Source organism: Danio rerio, chromosome 14 (genome assembly GCF_049306965.1).
Source record: "Danio rerio strain Tuebingen ecotype United States chromosome 14, GRCz12tu, whole genome shotgun sequence".
NCBI classification, from domain to species: domain Eukaryota; kingdom Metazoa; phylum Chordata; class Actinopteri; order Cypriniformes; family Danionidae; genus Danio; species Danio rerio.
The window spans coordinates 8,438,566-8,456,011 of record NC_133189.1 but is presented as its reverse complement, the minus strand read 5'-3'; the positions used below and the strand labels follow the sequence as shown (position 1 = coordinate 8,456,011).

The 17,446-nt window shown below is 36.8% G+C and overlaps 2 protein-coding genes across 7 annotated transcripts in view; one reads left to right on the top strand and one right to left on the bottom strand.

The window, feature by feature from the left end:
• Window positions 1-433: 433 nt before the first annotated feature.
• ube2d2 (ubiquitin-conjugating enzyme E2D 2 (UBC4/5 homolog, yeast)) lies at window positions 434-9,907 on the bottom strand. The gene is given in 7 exon segments (NM_200959.3): window positions 434-1,585; window positions 3,170-3,263; window positions 5,695-5,800; window positions 6,171-6,248; window positions 6,361-6,392; window positions 8,371-8,434; window positions 9,609-9,907. Coding segments are annotated over 7 exon segments (444 nt in total). The 5' UTR covers window positions 9,633-9,907; the 3' UTR covers window positions 434-1,539.
• Window positions 9,908-10,332: 425 nt separating this feature from the next.
• ppp3cb (protein phosphatase 3, catalytic subunit, beta isozyme) overlaps window positions 10,333-17,446 on the top strand; it is a 115,790-nt gene continuing 108,676 nt past the window's right edge. For 2 of the 6 annotated variants that reach the window (XM_068213208.2, XM_021481019.3), the window contains exon 1: window positions 10,333-10,380. In XM_068213208.2, the coding sequence (XP_068069309.1) occupies window positions 10,359-10,380 (22 nt within the window). In that variant the 5' untranslated portion in view covers window positions 10,333-10,358. 6 annotated transcript variants of the gene reach the window in all.

Below are 17,446 nucleotides of genomic sequence, written 5' to 3'. Positions count from 1 at the left end.
CACACCAACTGCTTGCATAAAATTACTATTGTATAAAGGTAATCATTTCCAAATGAGCCTTCTTAAGATAAATGCCTTGTTTACTTGTTAATTTTTTGCAGAATAACATGCCATCAAATAAACCACTTAAAACTATTTTGTCCTTTACTGCAAAAAGCTGAGCTCATAACAGATTAATGAACAATTTTTGCTAGTAAAAAAATCCCTCGACTTCTACTATGGTACAATAGTTGCGACAGTATTCATTAGCACTTATTGATCAATCAGTGCACGTTTAACATTTGCTTTGTGCTAAAGAACCACATATTGGCTAGCAGATGCCAGAACAAGAACTTTAGGATTCATACCCCTTCAGGAGGACATGTGTTTGAAACTAGACTTCTACCATCTGTTAAACAAACACATCAAGAAAAAAAACACGCAGACAAAATGCTTCAGACTTTAGTAATCATTTTATTACACAGTTTTAATCAACACACAAAGCTCAACGAGCCTGTCAGGAAATTAAATATACAGAAGTTTGTTTGTGAAGAGTTTGTGTCCTCTCACCCAGGGACCCAATCGAGTCTGGCTGAACCATGTTAGCATCTAATTCAACAAGAGCAGGAAAAAAAAAAAAAAAAAAAAAATGCAACCTAAGTGTTACAAGTGTGGTTTGGGGGAAAGAAAATAAAATAAAACAAAAAAATAAGACAAATGCTATAGAGACTGGTTTAAATAACTGGTCCGGAACCCTCCATAATGTTGAATGTTCGTGAAGTTGGTCAAGGCTAAAAGGAAAGGGGTCGAGACAGTCTTTGCTGCAGCAAATGGAACAAAATATATATATATTTAATAGTTTTCAAGTCCATTAGAATACTCCAGAGGAGAGGACAGGAGGTCCATTTTCCTTTAACTGCTATGATTTTAAAAGAATTCCTTAGAGATTTTATACAATAAGATAGCCAGCATACCCCTCCCTTCTCTGCAACAAAGAAATAAAGCAAAAAAAAAAAAAAAAAATTCCTGATCCAAAATGTACTGTTGGAAGCCCAGGAAGTGGACAAAGTAAAAAAAAAAAAACTAAAGAAAGAAAAAAACATCCCTCGATGTTCAGACTATCACAAACTGCAGGGAGAAAATAAATGATAACAATAAAGCCCTCCCTTTCCAGTTCTTAAAAACAACAAGGAATGCTTTTAGAGCCATAAACACTTTCTACAGCATAATTGATACGGACTGATCCTAAGCAGCGGGTGCGTCGCCCTAGCAACGGAGAAGGGAAAGCAGAAGCTGTGGAGTGGAGGTCTGAATTTGGGAAAGAAAAGGGCCTACGGTTGTAGTTCGAGTATGTACACCATGGCTGCCAGAGGGCTAAGAGTTGGGGGAGGTGCTCTGGTGAGGGGAGGCGTGGCTTAAAGAAAGCACTCCAATGGAAACCAACAAGATCTGTTTTTTTTTTCATAAGCTTTTTCGTTTTTATCTTTTGAACGTTCAAAATCTCCCCTAACCTTACGATGGAGAGGTGTAATTCTCACATCATGATTTTTATCTCCAAAACTACATTGCATACTTTTGTGTCCATTCCCGAGCTATTCTGTTGTACCTGTGAGGGAAGAGAAAGAAAATTACATTTACTAAAATGAAAATCAAGAAGCTTTTTGCAGAAGCCGGTTTACAAGAGCAGTTGACCATGTAAGCCTTTAGCCTTTGACAATTATTGTCAATAGAATGCAACAAAAATTGATTTTAATTAGAAGTGAACTTTATTCTTTGGTGTCATATACAGTTTCTAACAATTGCCATTTTAAGATTAATTTAATACTTATATTAAACGTGCAAATACACCATTGAAATAGTGAAAAAGCTTTTCTCAGTTGCTCAAATAAACATGACTCAAATACTGCAATCCAGGGATGCAACGACATGCGAATTTTGGCCCGAATCCAAAAATGTTTATAAAAATGATTTATCTTATTGAATAAAGTTGTAAAACTTGTAAAGAATTACCAACTTCCATTATACACAATTTTTTTTTTTTTTTAGAAAAGCAAAAATTTTACCTTCGTAAACCATCGTTACCATCACAACTCCAGTCCCGTCTACATTTTATTTGAGCAGGCTCTACTTTTTCAATTAGTATGTGTGGTTCATGATACGGTTACATGAGTGAAACAGATGTGTAGAATGTTGAGCTAATTTCAACTGTGACCGTGCGGCACAAACAAGATGGACGACAATGCTTTCTGCAACTCTAGTGCTTTGGTCGCTCTGCAACTTACAACCACTGAACAGCCCTAGCCCCTGAAATGAATGGCTTTCCTAGCGCAGTGCTTTCCACATCCAGGATGAAAGCCACTTCATAATATGTATTAACTATGGCTGGAAAGAAATCGGCATGCTGAACACTGCTGCCTTTTCCAGCTCATATTTTTCTTTTCTTTGACAATATGTCATTTTCAGCGGCTAAAACTTCGATGCGTTCCTACTAGGCATGGGATAGTATAAGTTTCTGATGGTATTACAAACTTGGAAATTATTAACGTCTGCTGTCTTTATTAGTTTCAAAAACACACTTTACAACACATTAAAAATACACTAAAAATATACCCAAGGAATGGTATAACACAATTTTAGCAGTTTTAAAATTTTGACTTTTCCAAACCGCGGCAAACCTTGAAACCGTTTATAATCCCATGCCAAATCCCTGCTTTAATCTTGTCTACAATGGGGAACATTAATGCACATTTAACTAAAATAAAACAGTAAACTGAAAAAAATTTGTTTAATACTGAATCTATTATGACATTTACCTGTCAGCGCAATACATATTTACCTTCAAATACTAGAAAACTAGTAAATTGTTGTTCTGAGCCAGTAATTGACAAATCACTATAAAGGAACTCTTCAGTTTTCCCTTGAGTCTTCATAATGTCCTGCCTCAGCCAGCTTTTTACACCCACATTGTCAACAGTAGTTTAGAGTTAACAAATCAAATTGTAGTCTGCTGGCATTTAATTCCTATTTCTTTTGAATTTGATAACCGAATTCTCCAGGCGAAATTATTATATGCATCATGGTCCGATAAAAACAAACACTAGATGCTCGTTCAGCATTTTGTTGTCTCTTATGACAGCACCTATAGGAAAAGGCAAAAGGGCAAGTGCACACTGCACAGGACGACACTCACTTTTCCCTGTCAGTCTTGTAAATGCGGGCGATCTCAGGTACTAAGGGGTCGTCCGGATTAGGGTCACACAGCAGGGAGCAGATGGACAGGAGAACTGCAGAGCAAGAGAAAACATTAGCGTAAAGAAACTTTAACAGAGCGGTGTCCTTGCTTAAACACAGCGGACATCTAATAGTCGGACACTCATTCATAATGGAATACATTAAGCATAAGTGGTACAAGTTGCTTAAATGTACATTCATAGAAATTTTATTAGAGCTGCACGATTCTGCCTAAAATGAGAATCGCAATTTTTTTGCCCTAAATAAAGATCACGATTTCTCACGATTCTGTAGATGTAAAATAAAGGTTAATATGAGTGGGCTTCTCTTTTTGTTACTCTCAAACATGTGGTAAAACAGCAATAGGCTTTGTGTAGCTGTACTGTTGGTTTAAATGCTAAATTTTGTATAGACTTGGAATGGGGTACTTGAACAGACTTTAGATTTGTCCTGGTCATTAATGCTGATGATAATTCTGATGTTGAATTATTGTGTTTGACACACGTTTACAATCTGTAATTTTCTGCTCAAAATCTGTCACTGACATGATTTTTGTGATTCGTGAATACTGAATACTGGGTGGGTATCTTTACATTTTTACAAACACTTTACTTAAAGAACATAACCCAGCACAATTTAAAGTATAAGAGACACTTATTCTGAAAGAGTATAGCAGTTAACCTTCATGCGATGTGTCATTTTGCCTTGTAAATGATGCAGTTAAAGTTTAAACTAGAGAAACAGAAGGTGTGTCCCAAATCACTTAGTTATGTTCTGTTCTATGCCCTTCAGTACTATAAACAGTACAAGCAGCGCAATAATACTGTAAATCTCTTGAAACAAAAGATGCACATTAAATATGTAGATGTAGTAGATTATCCCAATTCAATATAACAAGTGTGGAATGTTGAACACTTTGCTTTGGGGGGGTGGTGGGGGGGCTATTGGGCACTAAAGTTGGATTACTAGATTTATTTTGGATTGTGCAATGATTACGCCACAGGGATTGTACTCATGATTGGTACTTTTTGACAGTTATTTATGTGACTAGATTGGCTTTACGTGACAACCACTAAGTGCAATTTGCCAATGTTTTGAAATTCCGTTTAATAATAAGCATTACAAAAATAATTAAAAGATTAGATTTGGGAACAATTAAATTTTGGAGAATTCATACAATACACATTTCATTGTACAAGTGCACTATCTGACAAAAGTCAAAACCTATCCAAGTTTTAGGAACAACAAATAATACCGTGATTATTTGGTTGATCAGAAGAGGCCTCTATGAAAGTCAAAGGCCTCTAGATTACGCTTACTTTACCAAAATATGATCATGTCTTGATTTTTATTTACATTAGGACAGTAAGGTCTGACTTTGCTTAGACAAAAGTCTTGTCACTTAGTAGAAATAATCTTCAATGTAGAATATAAAGTCATAGTGCAGTGGGAAAAGAATTAATATTGTGTATGACTCCCATGAGCTTGGAGGACTATACAGCTCTGCAATGACTTGAATAACCTATTAATAAAGTCATCTGGAATGACAAAGAAAGCGTTCTTGCAGGACTCCCAGAGTTCATCAAGATTATTTGGATTCATCTTCAATGCCTCCTCCATCTTACCCCAGAATCGCTCAATAATGTTCATATTTGGTGACCAGGCTGGCCAATCCAGGAGCACCTTGACCTTCTTTACTTTCAGAAACTTTGATGTGGAGGCAGAAGTACGAGGAGTGCTATCCATGCAGAAGTTGCCCTCTCCTGTGGTTTGTAATGTAATGGGCAGCACAAATGTCTTGATACCTCAGGCTGTTGACGTTGCCATCCACTCTGCAGATCTCTCTTTCGCTCCCATACTGAATGTAATTCCAAACCATGATTTTTTTTCTATACCAAACTTGACTGAATTTGTGAGAACCTTGAGTCCATGCGGGTTCCAGTAGATCTTCTGCAGTATTCGTAATGATTAGGATGCACTCCAATAGAGGATTCATCAAAAATGTACCTTCTGCCACTTTTCCAAACAATCAACTAGAAGTCAGGTTATTTGTTGCTCTTACAACTGGGCTCAATGACAAGACTTGCTAGTTAGTGTATATAGTGAAAAAGTGGATCATTTGAAATGAATCCTTTGCAGACATTCTAATGCCAGTAATAGTGTCAAAAAGAAAACAGCAACTACCTGCAACTCTTACAATATAAAGCTTACTACAATAAGAACTTCAAATTAAATTTCATTAAATATGCATTAAAAAAAAACATTGAATTTATTATTTGAGTACTGAATCGTTTAGAGCTGCTCTCACCTAACATTGAGGCTTTGTATGAACTCTCCAGAACACAATATGAAGCAAATTCAACAAAAGCTTATTAAGAACAATCTATACAGACTTTACCATGTGAGCTTGCATATTAAGGTTAGGTATCTAATATTCAGAGTTAACTGGTTTTATTCAATAGCTGAAACCTGGTGGTGTTGTACCTTTGGAGATGGTGAGTGCCGGTGACCACTGTGACCTCAGAATATCCAAACAGATGCTGCCATTGCTGTTGATATTTGGGTGATAAATTCTTGTGGTAAATGCAACCTGAGGAATTAGTAGACAAAAAATATATACAAAAATAAGGACACAACCTCCTAAAGCGAAACAAATAAATGACTGCTAACTCTAAAAACAACTACTGAAAGACGAACACACAAGCTTCCACCAGATACATTCTTCAAATTCATGAACAAGATTATCTGCATTCTGCAACTGCGGATGATACGCCGTCATGATAAGCTGAATTATTTGAATATATGGTAGGAGGAAAAACATTTCCTTGTGTGGTGACAAAGAAAGTGGAGGTCAGTAAAACAAGAGGATTGACAGTGACAAATAATTAAGCAGCACCTGAGAATTAGTAAACACACCTGAGAAGCTGTGCCCAAGTCAAACGGGTGCAGACACTACTGACCTTTGGCGGTTTGAAGGGGTAATCTGTGGGAAAGTGTATGGTCAAGAAGAACACTCCACCCTGGTAAGGACTGTCGTTCTGTAAACATTTAAAATTGGCATTATTTGGGAAAAGCTCAAGATCAAAATTGGTAATACTTGCTCGAAACTCAAATGCTCCCTGTAAAAGTGAAATTCAATAAAATACTTACTGGTCCCATTATTGTGGCCTGCCAGTGAAACACTGCAACAAGACGAAAAGATGCATCAGGAAAGCACTCACGTGTCTATAAGGTGCAATTCTCATTCTCAAGCTCATAATCAGCCTTGCTGGAATTAAGAGCCCACTGATGAATACAGTATAAAATATGATGAAGCAATTTTGGGTACAATTATGTTGTCATATTTTAGTCAAATCTCTGAGGCCCTAAGTAGGTCAGATGGTTAGATGATTCATGGTTAATAAAGTGGCGACTCTTTTGAGGAATGCTATTTTTCATTTCAAACAATGTCGTCTTGTGGTTGAGGTTCAAATTAAATATTGATGAGAGCCTTCCATCAATCACAGGACACATAGAAAACACAATAAAAACAAAAAATAAAAATAATGAAAAACTCTTGACAAGAGGTTCAAGCCACATTGGCACTCAGTTACTATGAATGCAAAAATACAAAGCCATCAATTCCAATATTACCAACATCGCCTAGTAAAACAGACCAAGGATCAGAACGGGTGATTCTTCAGATGTCAACATGAGTGACATGTTTAGAGCTCTCTAAATCTAGGTTACTTGTTTAGTGGGGCTGATAAACGCAGTCACATTCATTTGCTGATAAAATCAGAAAAAAACATAATACTTAATTCTTTGGTTGAAGAGACAAGAGCAAGACATTAAAAGAAACTGTTTTGTCTGTATGTGTGATCTCAATATCAAAATACAGTGTGTCAAATAAAAAAGTGCACAATTTAGTTATTTATTGAAAAATTAACTCAATCACCCTAAAGTGTTTCGAAACCTTTATAGAGTTTCTTTCTGTTAAAAAAAATGTTGCAGAAAGCTGAAAACCTGCAATCATCAAGTTGGATAGAAGGAAAAACAATTACTTTGGAATTCAATGGTTCCAAGTTTCCAGCTTACTTTAAAACATCTTCTTTTGTGTTTAACATGAAAGTCAAACTGGTTTGAAAGAGGTAAAGGCTGAATAAACGATGACAAAAATATTTTTTTTTGCTGAACTATTCCTTTAAATTCATTGTGAAACTGATTTTAATGAGAAGCGTTGAAATAAATTGTTTTTTAAAATCTGTCAAGTTCAAGTGAACCAAACTTATTTTTTATTGACTAATTTAACTAACTTTTACTATATCTTTAAATCACAATACACAAGAAGATCTTTCTTGTTTCCCAGAGAACCTTAAAGTTGTTCATTAGAAACATTTTTATTATTTATTAAAAACTAATTCATTATTCAATAAAAATATATTTTTTAAATGTCATAAAAACTAATTATTTTTGAGAACAACTCAATTACAAAAAGTCTTCATATCTTCTTTTTGCATCTTACATAAGATATACAGTAGTCAACGTATAAGGTGGATTTTTTATCCTGAGGAAAAAAAAAGAAGTGTTGAATAGTTTTAGGACAACTATAAAGAAAGGTTTTAATCCACTTCAAAATGTTGACTACTGTATTTTAATTTAAGGCTTATGTGCCAGAAAACAAGGCAGAATTTCTCAAATATAACTACGAACTTAAGGATTTGAACACAATAGATTGCTAAGAATGTAGAATTGGTTACTTCTAATTAATTTGTATCTCTCCTTCAAAGCACAATACATGCACTTTTTACATTTACTATCCTGAAGAAAATAAAGAAAATTAAGTTAAATGCTGTATAGAACTAAAATATTACATCTATTTTGAATTAAAATTAATTTGACTAATAAATTGTTGCCTCTAGATGACAGGTTGTTGATTAAATAAAAAAGACCTGAAAAAGATGGGATGACGACGTTACAGCAGAAGTGAACTTCTTTCAAACATCTTTGTCCAAGATCAAAAATATAGATTAAAATTAAAATGTTAGTTCTTTGACTTAATCAGAAGTACAATAACCAAAGATTATCTATAAATAAGACACGAAAATGAATGGCTTTAAATTAAACAAAGAAAAAAAAAAAAGTTATTAAATAATTTGTTGGAAATAGTGAGGCACTTACTGTCATCCCCTACCGGGCCCGCTGAACACTGAGCAGGTGGGTCACGGCCCAAATCATGCAGCTCCTAAAACAAACCAGAAACCCAGCAGGTTAAAATCACTCACCCATCATGCTTTGGAGAAGCAGCAGGTAAAGCTCTGCATCACCTGTCTCGAGCCCTTCCTGAAACACCTGCAATGCTCGCTGAAACTGACACCGAAACCTAACACTTTAGATATCTGTGCATTTCATTAAAAATGACTAAAACTAAACGGCCAGTAAACATAACTAAGAAGAGAGAAATGACAGGGGCTTGATGTCAAATCAGACACACGACAGCCTGTGTAATGAAGTTATTGCTGCTGTAATGACATGAGATGTGACCACAGCTTATGTAACAATTTTTTTCCGGTCTTGTCAGTTCTACTGAAATCAGAGAGAATTAAGGTCCAAATAAAGAAGATAATGGTCTGATTTGGAAACGATTTGAGCCACGTTCATTACGCCAATTTGCTTGCGCCACGAGCTAACCTCAAGACATAAATAAATACGTGTTGAACTTAAACACTTAACAGACTGGCTCAAAAATACCAAATATTTTGATGCTGATAAATTAACACGAACACAAGACTAAACATAATGAGAAAATGACTTAAACGTTTAACGTTACCCGTGACGGCAAACCGATGGGCCAGATGCCTCTCCCGGATAGGCGAACGGTAACGTTAGTTAGTTAAACTAACAACCGTATTTGGCGTATACCACCGTATTTTGGCGTAGAAATAATAAAAACACACCCATCTGATGATGAAATATGAGAGAGAAATATTTTTGTTCAAGATTTTCAAATGGGCCTTTAGCATCAGTGGCTACGAGCGGTTAGCATGCTAACACGTTACCATGAGCCTACATTAATCCTCAAGCGAGCCATACCAAACCGACTTCCAATTCAAAATACTATTTATGTCAGTTTACAATATAAAACGAGAAATGAAACGTGAAAGTGAACACCGAATAAACCTTGTACATCAGTCGCAGGCAGTTCGACGAAGGGTCTCAAGCTAACATGCTAATCGTTAGCCCGGGCCGAACCGTCGAACCGGGGAGCTTTACAACAGTTGTCATCGCACCAGCGGCACACTTAACACCTAGAACCTATCAATAACATCCAAAAATTCGAATTTCCGGTAAAATCGAAAAAAAAATATGCGATTTCAATGCGGAATAAGGCAATGGCGCCCGTGACTTCCTTCTCTTACCTTGTGGATTCTTTTCAGAGCCATTGTTGTGCTGTTACTGCTGTCAAAAACACACAAAACGCGCCCTGTACTCGATTAAAACGGCGTTTCTTCGGTTCCGACGCTTCCAACCCCTCGTGTGTCGTACTAAAGGACGCCTTGGGGTTATAATTCAATCGGTGTTCTGTGTGTGACGGAGCCGGTTGGTGTAATTTGAAGGCGAAACTGAAAGGTGGTGCTGGTAGCGGTTCGGTCCTTCCTCCTGCAGCAGCGGCGGCAGCGAGCAGCTAACCGCAACACGCACACTGCGCTGCTCTAAACAGATCCTTCCGCCAATGGACGCAGTCGCCGGGGACGGATTGCGCGCCTACGCCAGTTGCCAGATAGTGCTGTTGTGAATTACGAAACTGATGCAATAGCTGTGCCAAAATGGCGGATCGCGCTGAATGACTTCAACGCTGATTGAGCCCAAATGAAACCCTGTGGTTGAACGCTTCCATTTCGAGCCTATGTGCGAGCTGGGCGATAAACTCAGAAATATAAAAGAAATAGCTAGGAGGGACATACGTTTATTTATTGTTAGAGGTGTTCATTCGACGTGTGTTTACAATTGTCCGCGGAGAACAGCTTATACTCAATTTCTACCAAATTCGCAAACACATAAATATCCTCCGTCAGAGGAAGTTTCACCAGTGCGGAGGGATACTTGACAAGTTTATGTTTTATCGCGTCAAAACACGAGATTATCGCCCATAGATTGGTGGATGCAGTATGAGAGAAACAAAGCTCCACTGTAAGTTTTATTTAATTATTTTTAAATGTTTAAATGAACACTTTCACGTTAATCTGTATTGTTGTATGATGCATGAGCTTTGCAGCTCTCACATTTTCTTAATTTATGTACATAATCATAATACAGGTAACGTTACGTTATTACCATTTGTTTTTTATTTTTTATAAATTGTAAATATTTTTACGTATTTAAAATGTTTACATGAGAATATTACAGGTACTTTACTTCATCAGTTATTTTTATATGCATTTTTTATTCGGGTCAATAAAATATGTTTCCACATCTTAAATATATTAAAAACAATATACGTTTTTATAATAAAAAGCATATGCATGCTTGCCACCAAAAATTATGCTAGCCACTAAATATAAAGTATATGAATATAGTTTCTAGCATCAGTACATCCTAACATAACTGACTAATTACTATATTGATTATGGTAAGAGAAAATAATGTAAAGAAATTGTAATAAGCAGGGAGTTTAGTCGATTTGTTTGTAGGTTGTAATAGGCTATATATTTTCTAAAACCTTGAGTATGTATTCTGATGGGGTATATGCAGACAGACTTTTAATTTCAGTGAGCCAGCCTCATTGCTTCCGGTAAAGTGTCTTTCCATTATAAACCACGTTTAATATCTGATTTCTTTAAAAAAAAACAGTGATCTTTACTGCCTGAAAAATCTACAACATTAATTGGGTCTCAGACCGGACAAGATCACTGCATTAAATTCCATTCCCCCTGCCATGTCTTTAAAATATGACTGTTCATTTTACCTCAGTATTTTCTCAGTATTTAGAGGTTCTGCGCACGCTTGCTGCTACTGACGGCGCTACATGGACTTTCATGTAAGCTTGAACAACTAAATGAATGCTTAAGTCTATTTAACTGAATGTATTGTAATTACATTACAATATCGATGCTGTGAAAGGAACAATATTAATATTGAAAATAGTCACATTAAGCTTTCACCGGATGTTTACCATTAATTGAAAAACACTAGCTGTGCATAGAGCCCAATGGGCTTAATCTGATGTGTTCTCATTTTTATTCTATTGTCTTACCTGCCTTTGTTCTCATTTCTAATATTTGATTGTCCAAACAATTAAAAGCCAACATTTTTAGGTGCTTTTGTCTGATCCTCACATAATCCTGATTACACAAATCCAAAAAGATCAAACTATCGGCCTATATTCCTAAAATACCATAGTGATATCTTTATCCTGCTGTACAGGTTTATGCCCCATTCAAACAATCACATTCATTAAAGACAAAAATTCAATTGTACAGTACAAATAAATGACATATTGATATCACTGCAAAATTGTGAAAAACATTTATTTACTTAACGACCAGGCATTTATTTGAAAGCATACTATGGCAGTTCTATGGTAAATTGGTGTTATCACATAGTTATACTTTGATTCACACGCAAATTGAAGGACTATAATACATTATTCAAAAGAATAACATTGTATTACTGTGATATGTGTCAATAAGCTCAAAATATTAACATGATGCAATGCCCCAAGGAAACCATGCCTGAAACCATGCATTGTTAAAGAAACAGTATTTCAAATGACACCTGTACATGCTTAAAAGAACATACAAAATAACAAGAACCAATAGAAAGAGAAATCTTATTACAATTCCAACAAGTCTACATTGCAGCAAGAGAAAAAAGAAGATATTATAATTTTAAAAATTATGCAAACAACAAAGAGCTTACTCCTGAAAAAAAAAAAGATATTTGAATGATTACAGTTTAAGAGCTTTTTATAATTCACAGTGATGTTAAGAAAACAATTAAACCTTTTTTTAAAGACATTTGTACAACCTTCTTGGATAGATAGGCAGATGAATGGATGGATGGATGAATAAATAGATAACCCTCTTAATAGATGGATGGATGGATAAATAGATACCCTCTTAATAGATAGATGGATGGATGGATAGATGGATGGATAAATAGATAACCCTCTTAATAGATATATGGTAGGATTGATAGATGGATGATGGATGAATGGATGGATGGATGGATGGATAAATAGATAACCCTCTTAATAGATAGATAGATAGATGGATGGATAAATAGACAACCCTCTTGGATAGATAGATAGATAGATAGATAGATAGATAGATAGATAGATAGATAGATAGATAGATAGATGGATAGATGGATGGATGGATGGATGGATGGATGGATGGATGGATGGATGGATGGATGGATGGATGGATGGATGGATAAGCCTCTAGTTAGATGGATGGATGGACGGACGAATGGATGAATGAACTGATGGATGGATAGAAAATCCTTTTGATAGATAGATGGATGGATGGATAGATAGATATATAACAACTCTTTAAATAGATAGATAGATACTGTAGATGTCAACATAACCAAAAAATAATGTGACAAAAATAGTCTGTTTTTGCAACATTAGAAATAATTTTTTAAAAATATTTATAAAATATGTTTAATTATAAGCCTGACGTCAATAATAGATAACCCTCTTGATAGATACGCAGCGGATGCCCTTCCAGCCGCAACCCATCTCTGCGAAACATCCACACACACTCATTCACTACGGACAATTTAGCCTATACCCAATTCACCTGTACCCCATCATGTCTTACTGTGGGGGAAACCGGAACACCCGGAGGAAACCCACGCGATCGCAGAAAGAACATGCAAACTCCAAAAACACCAACTGAGCCGGGGCTCGAACCAGCGACCTTCTTGCTGTGAGGCGATAGCACTACCTACTGCGCCATTGGGTCCCGGCCATAATATATACTTATATGTTATAAAATATGTTTAAATGTAAGCCTGACGTCAATAAAGCAGCAACAAGGCCTGTGCGCTTTCTCTCTCTCTCGCGCGCGCGCGCGCTCATCTCGTGCGCATGCAGGGAAACCCCGAATCAGCCTCCGCGTGATGGCGGTATGAGGCAGTCCCTGCGAGCGAGAGCGTGGGAGTTCCTGTCTTCGCCATGTCGGGGTGGTGCTGCAACGCGCTGAGGATACCCTGAACCGACCGAGCAGAAGTCTCCCAGCCCCCCTCCTACTGCTCCCTCCATCCATCCATCCATCCATCTATCTGTCTACCCATCCGCCCCCACACGGCACCAGGCAGAGTCCAGCATCTCTTCAGCATCGCCGTTCGCCTGGATCGACTGCGACATATCTTCTTTCCCCCTGACCGGCGGTGGACGGAGGAGAGACGCACCAAGTGATGCGGCTTCTGCAGCCCGCGCATCCCGCAGCACCGAAGACCGCACGCTCACCCATCAGGAGTAAGCGCACTTTCCCCGTGATCTGCAACAGCCCATGAGAATGTCCAGCGCAGACATCATGGGTTTAAACCCTACCGACCGCGTAATCAAATGTAAGTGCACTGTGTTGTGTTCGCTTTTAATCACACTTAGCACATTTAAGCATGAAGCGTAATACGCGATTGTGCATGACTGCCGATGATTAGATGATGATGATGATGATGCGCTTTGGAAGATCTTTTTTGTTGAAGTTTTTGTTTGAGGGGGACAGCGTAATACGTAATGTATGGATGATTGATCAGTGATCAATGAGGGGATGCCTCACATGGTGTGTTTGCATCCCCCCTTAAAAAAAACATTTCCAATATGAGATTGGCAACCCATTAAGGCACTCTATATGCTCAGTGATGCTGATGCAGTCGAGGTATGGCAAGCCATTTTAACATTTAAGCCTGAAAAACGTACACCTGTTTATATATTTAAGCGATTTATTTTGACTATTTTGATTATTCACTAATGCTAATTTCTGTATATAAACTTGGGTTTAATAAATTAGCTACTAAAAAGGCAAAAACAAAGTAAAAAAAGTTGCTGTACTGGAAAAAAAAAGCTGTAGACACACTTTCAGTCAGAAATTGCTTGCAAATTTTATAATAAGAAACAAACTGTTTGATTGAAGTGAGAAATTTACATTTTAAAAACGAAGTGTGAATCAATAATCTTTGTTTTGTTCACAATTTTTTTTTAATAGTGACCCATAAATGTTCATTTCTAAAGCTTAAGGCTTCGCTGTCTGTTTAAAATTCATTGTAAAAACACAACAGCTGTGTCAGAAATCTGGAATTTTTTTTTGCATTTGATGTAGGAAGGCATGTCTAAATCCTAATCAAGCTTTACTTCATGTCTTCGGAGAGACCTTCATCTGATTGATTTTTGAACGCAGCATAGATGTATCCTTCAATGCCTTTGATATCCCATAATCCTGTGCGTCCCATTTCTGACATTTGAGCTAAAAAAAAAAAAATAAAGACGGCATCTGGAGTGTCATTTTCTGTGTTTTTGACCAGCCTTTTCCATTTCTGATGTCATTAGTGAGAAGTTAATATTTTAGTAATATTGAAACTATGCCTGCTATGATTGTACATTTCACCTGCCCCTATAGTATAGAGTTAAAATGTAAGTGTAAGTATATTTCTGCCACCTCAGAGTGGCATTAAAGAGATAGTTCAATGAAAATATTTAGTCACCCTCAAGTGGTTTCAAACCTTTATTGTGTTGAAAACTAAAGAAGGTAGTTTAAAGGAAGCTAAACATCTGTAACCATTGACTTGTAAAGAGCTAATTCTGAAATCAATGGTTACAGATTTTCAGCTTCCTTTAAACTACCTTCTTTAGTTTTCAACAGATGAAAGAAAACCAAATAGGTGCTGAAAAAAGTAAAGGTAAATGATGACAGGATATTCACTTTTGGTAAACTATCGCTTTACGTGCAGGTCAGACTGGACTTTGAGCATGCAAAATGTACAATTAAGCATAAATATATTTATATTTTAAGTCAGAATTATTAGCCCCTTTGAATTTTTTTCTTTTTTAAATATTTCCCAAATAATGTCTAACAGAGCAAGGGATTTTTCACAGTATGTCTAATAATATTTTTTCTTCTGGAGAAAGTCTTATTTGTTTTATTTTGGCTAGAATAAAAGCAGTTAATCATTTTTTTACACCCATTTTAAGGACAAAATTATTAACCCCTACAGAACAAACCATCGTTATATAACAACTTGCCTAATTACCCTATTCTGCCTATACCCAATTAACCTAGTTAAGCCTTTAAATGTCACTTGAAGCTGTCTAGAAGTGTCTTAAAAAATATCAAGTAAAATACTATTTACTATCAGCATGGCAAAGATAAAATAAATCAGTGATTAGAGATGAGTCATTAAAACAATTATGTTAAGAAATGTTAAAAAAAAATCTTCTCTTCGTTAAAGAAAAATTGGGGGAAAAAAATAAACAAGGGGTCTAATAATTCAGGGGAGCTAATAATTCTGACTTCAACTGTATATATACTCAGTCTGCTCCACTTTATTGCAATTCTAGATTTAAAGGTACATCATTTTATTTAATCAAAGAGGTCAGACTAGGATATTTCAATATTCTTTAGGTCACAGATTTAATTGACCGTGAGAAAACAGCAAAACATGCTTGTGTTTGTAATCTCTTGTTTACACATGCATACGAACGGCAGTCAATGGAACACAAAGTAAATTCTAGTCGGTTAAGATACCTTCGAGGGGTAGTTCATCCTCAAATTAGATTTACTCATCCACAAGGGGTTCCAAACCTTTATAAATTTCTTTATTCTCTTGAACACAAAATAAGATATTTTGAAGAAAATTGGAAATCTGTAACCATTAAATTACATAGGAAAAAACAAATATATGGAAGTTAATGGTTACTAGTTTCCTTTCTTCAAAATCCATCTTTGCAGTGCAAATTAGGCATAATAAATTCAGTAAAGTGATATAGATTCCCTCTATTTGATTAAGTAGTTGTGTGTAATTTATATTTATGATTATACAAATTCTAGATCTTTTAAAGAATGATTATGATAACGGCTTGCCACATGTATGGAGCGCATCGACGGCTGCGCGCGCCTGCTGGCGGATGGATGAACTGTTATACAGTGCCAGGTTACCCGAGAGAGAGAGAGATAGAGGGGGAGGAGAGCAAGAGAGATTAACATCTCGATCCAATGAAATATTTTTGTCAGTTTGAGGATGACAGCGAAAGGACGACTAAAAGGTAGCGTGGCTTTTGCATTGCATTCCTGCATTATTTCATGCATCTTTTACTCCAATGTCAGTGCGCGCGCGCTCCTCGTCGGGTAGCTACAAGCGCTCGGGATAACGAGATGATCTCGTGAGTTACCGTATCGATTATGCGTGTAATGATGTGAAATAGGCAATGCCTCGAGACCTTGCACGAATGCACTCTTGTCATGCGGGAGGGAAAATGCGCGGAGATGCTCGCAATGTCAGCTCGCGCGCTGACATGGGCATCCTTGCATAGATGGCCTATGTGGGTATTTTGGTGTTTCATTCCGAAATAGTTTATCGATTCGTTGGCACAGCGTCACACACTGTAAACAAGGCTGCACACAGAGGATGCGCGTCGCATCTAGCGCCTGCAGAAATCCCAGTGGCATTACAGCTAAACATTAGTGCAGAAAAACAAGTTGCATTGCAGTACTATATATTTCATGTGATGATGATGATGCATGAATACGTTATTTGCTCTTGCAAACCCATCGCAGCGATGCATGCATCCACTAAACGCGCCATTTTTATATTACCAATATTGCACGCATCAAAAATAAGCCATATAGTGAGGATGTGGGCAACACTGGATGCTGGGAAATGTGTATGTGTAGTGTGGGCGGTTAGTGGAGAGAGGGTTAATTAGACCTCGGTGGTGATGGCTGTGCATATTGAAAAGCTCCCCAAAAGCATCTGTTCCCTCTGTGTATGTGATCAACACTGGAATTTGTTTGGATTATGGAAGACAATAAGAGCGGACAGGGGAGGCATGTTTTGGACCATCATAATGTGTAGAGTGAGTGTGGTTTGGGCGGAGAGAGAGATGTGGTGTGTACTGTAAAGGGCTATTCCTCAACCCTGGAGTGTGGCCGCCTGTAATTATTTAGCAACATATGCCATTCTGCATTAAATAATCATAGTGTGGCATATGTGCCGCATTTATGTAATATTAACCGTTAGGTATCTCGGGCAA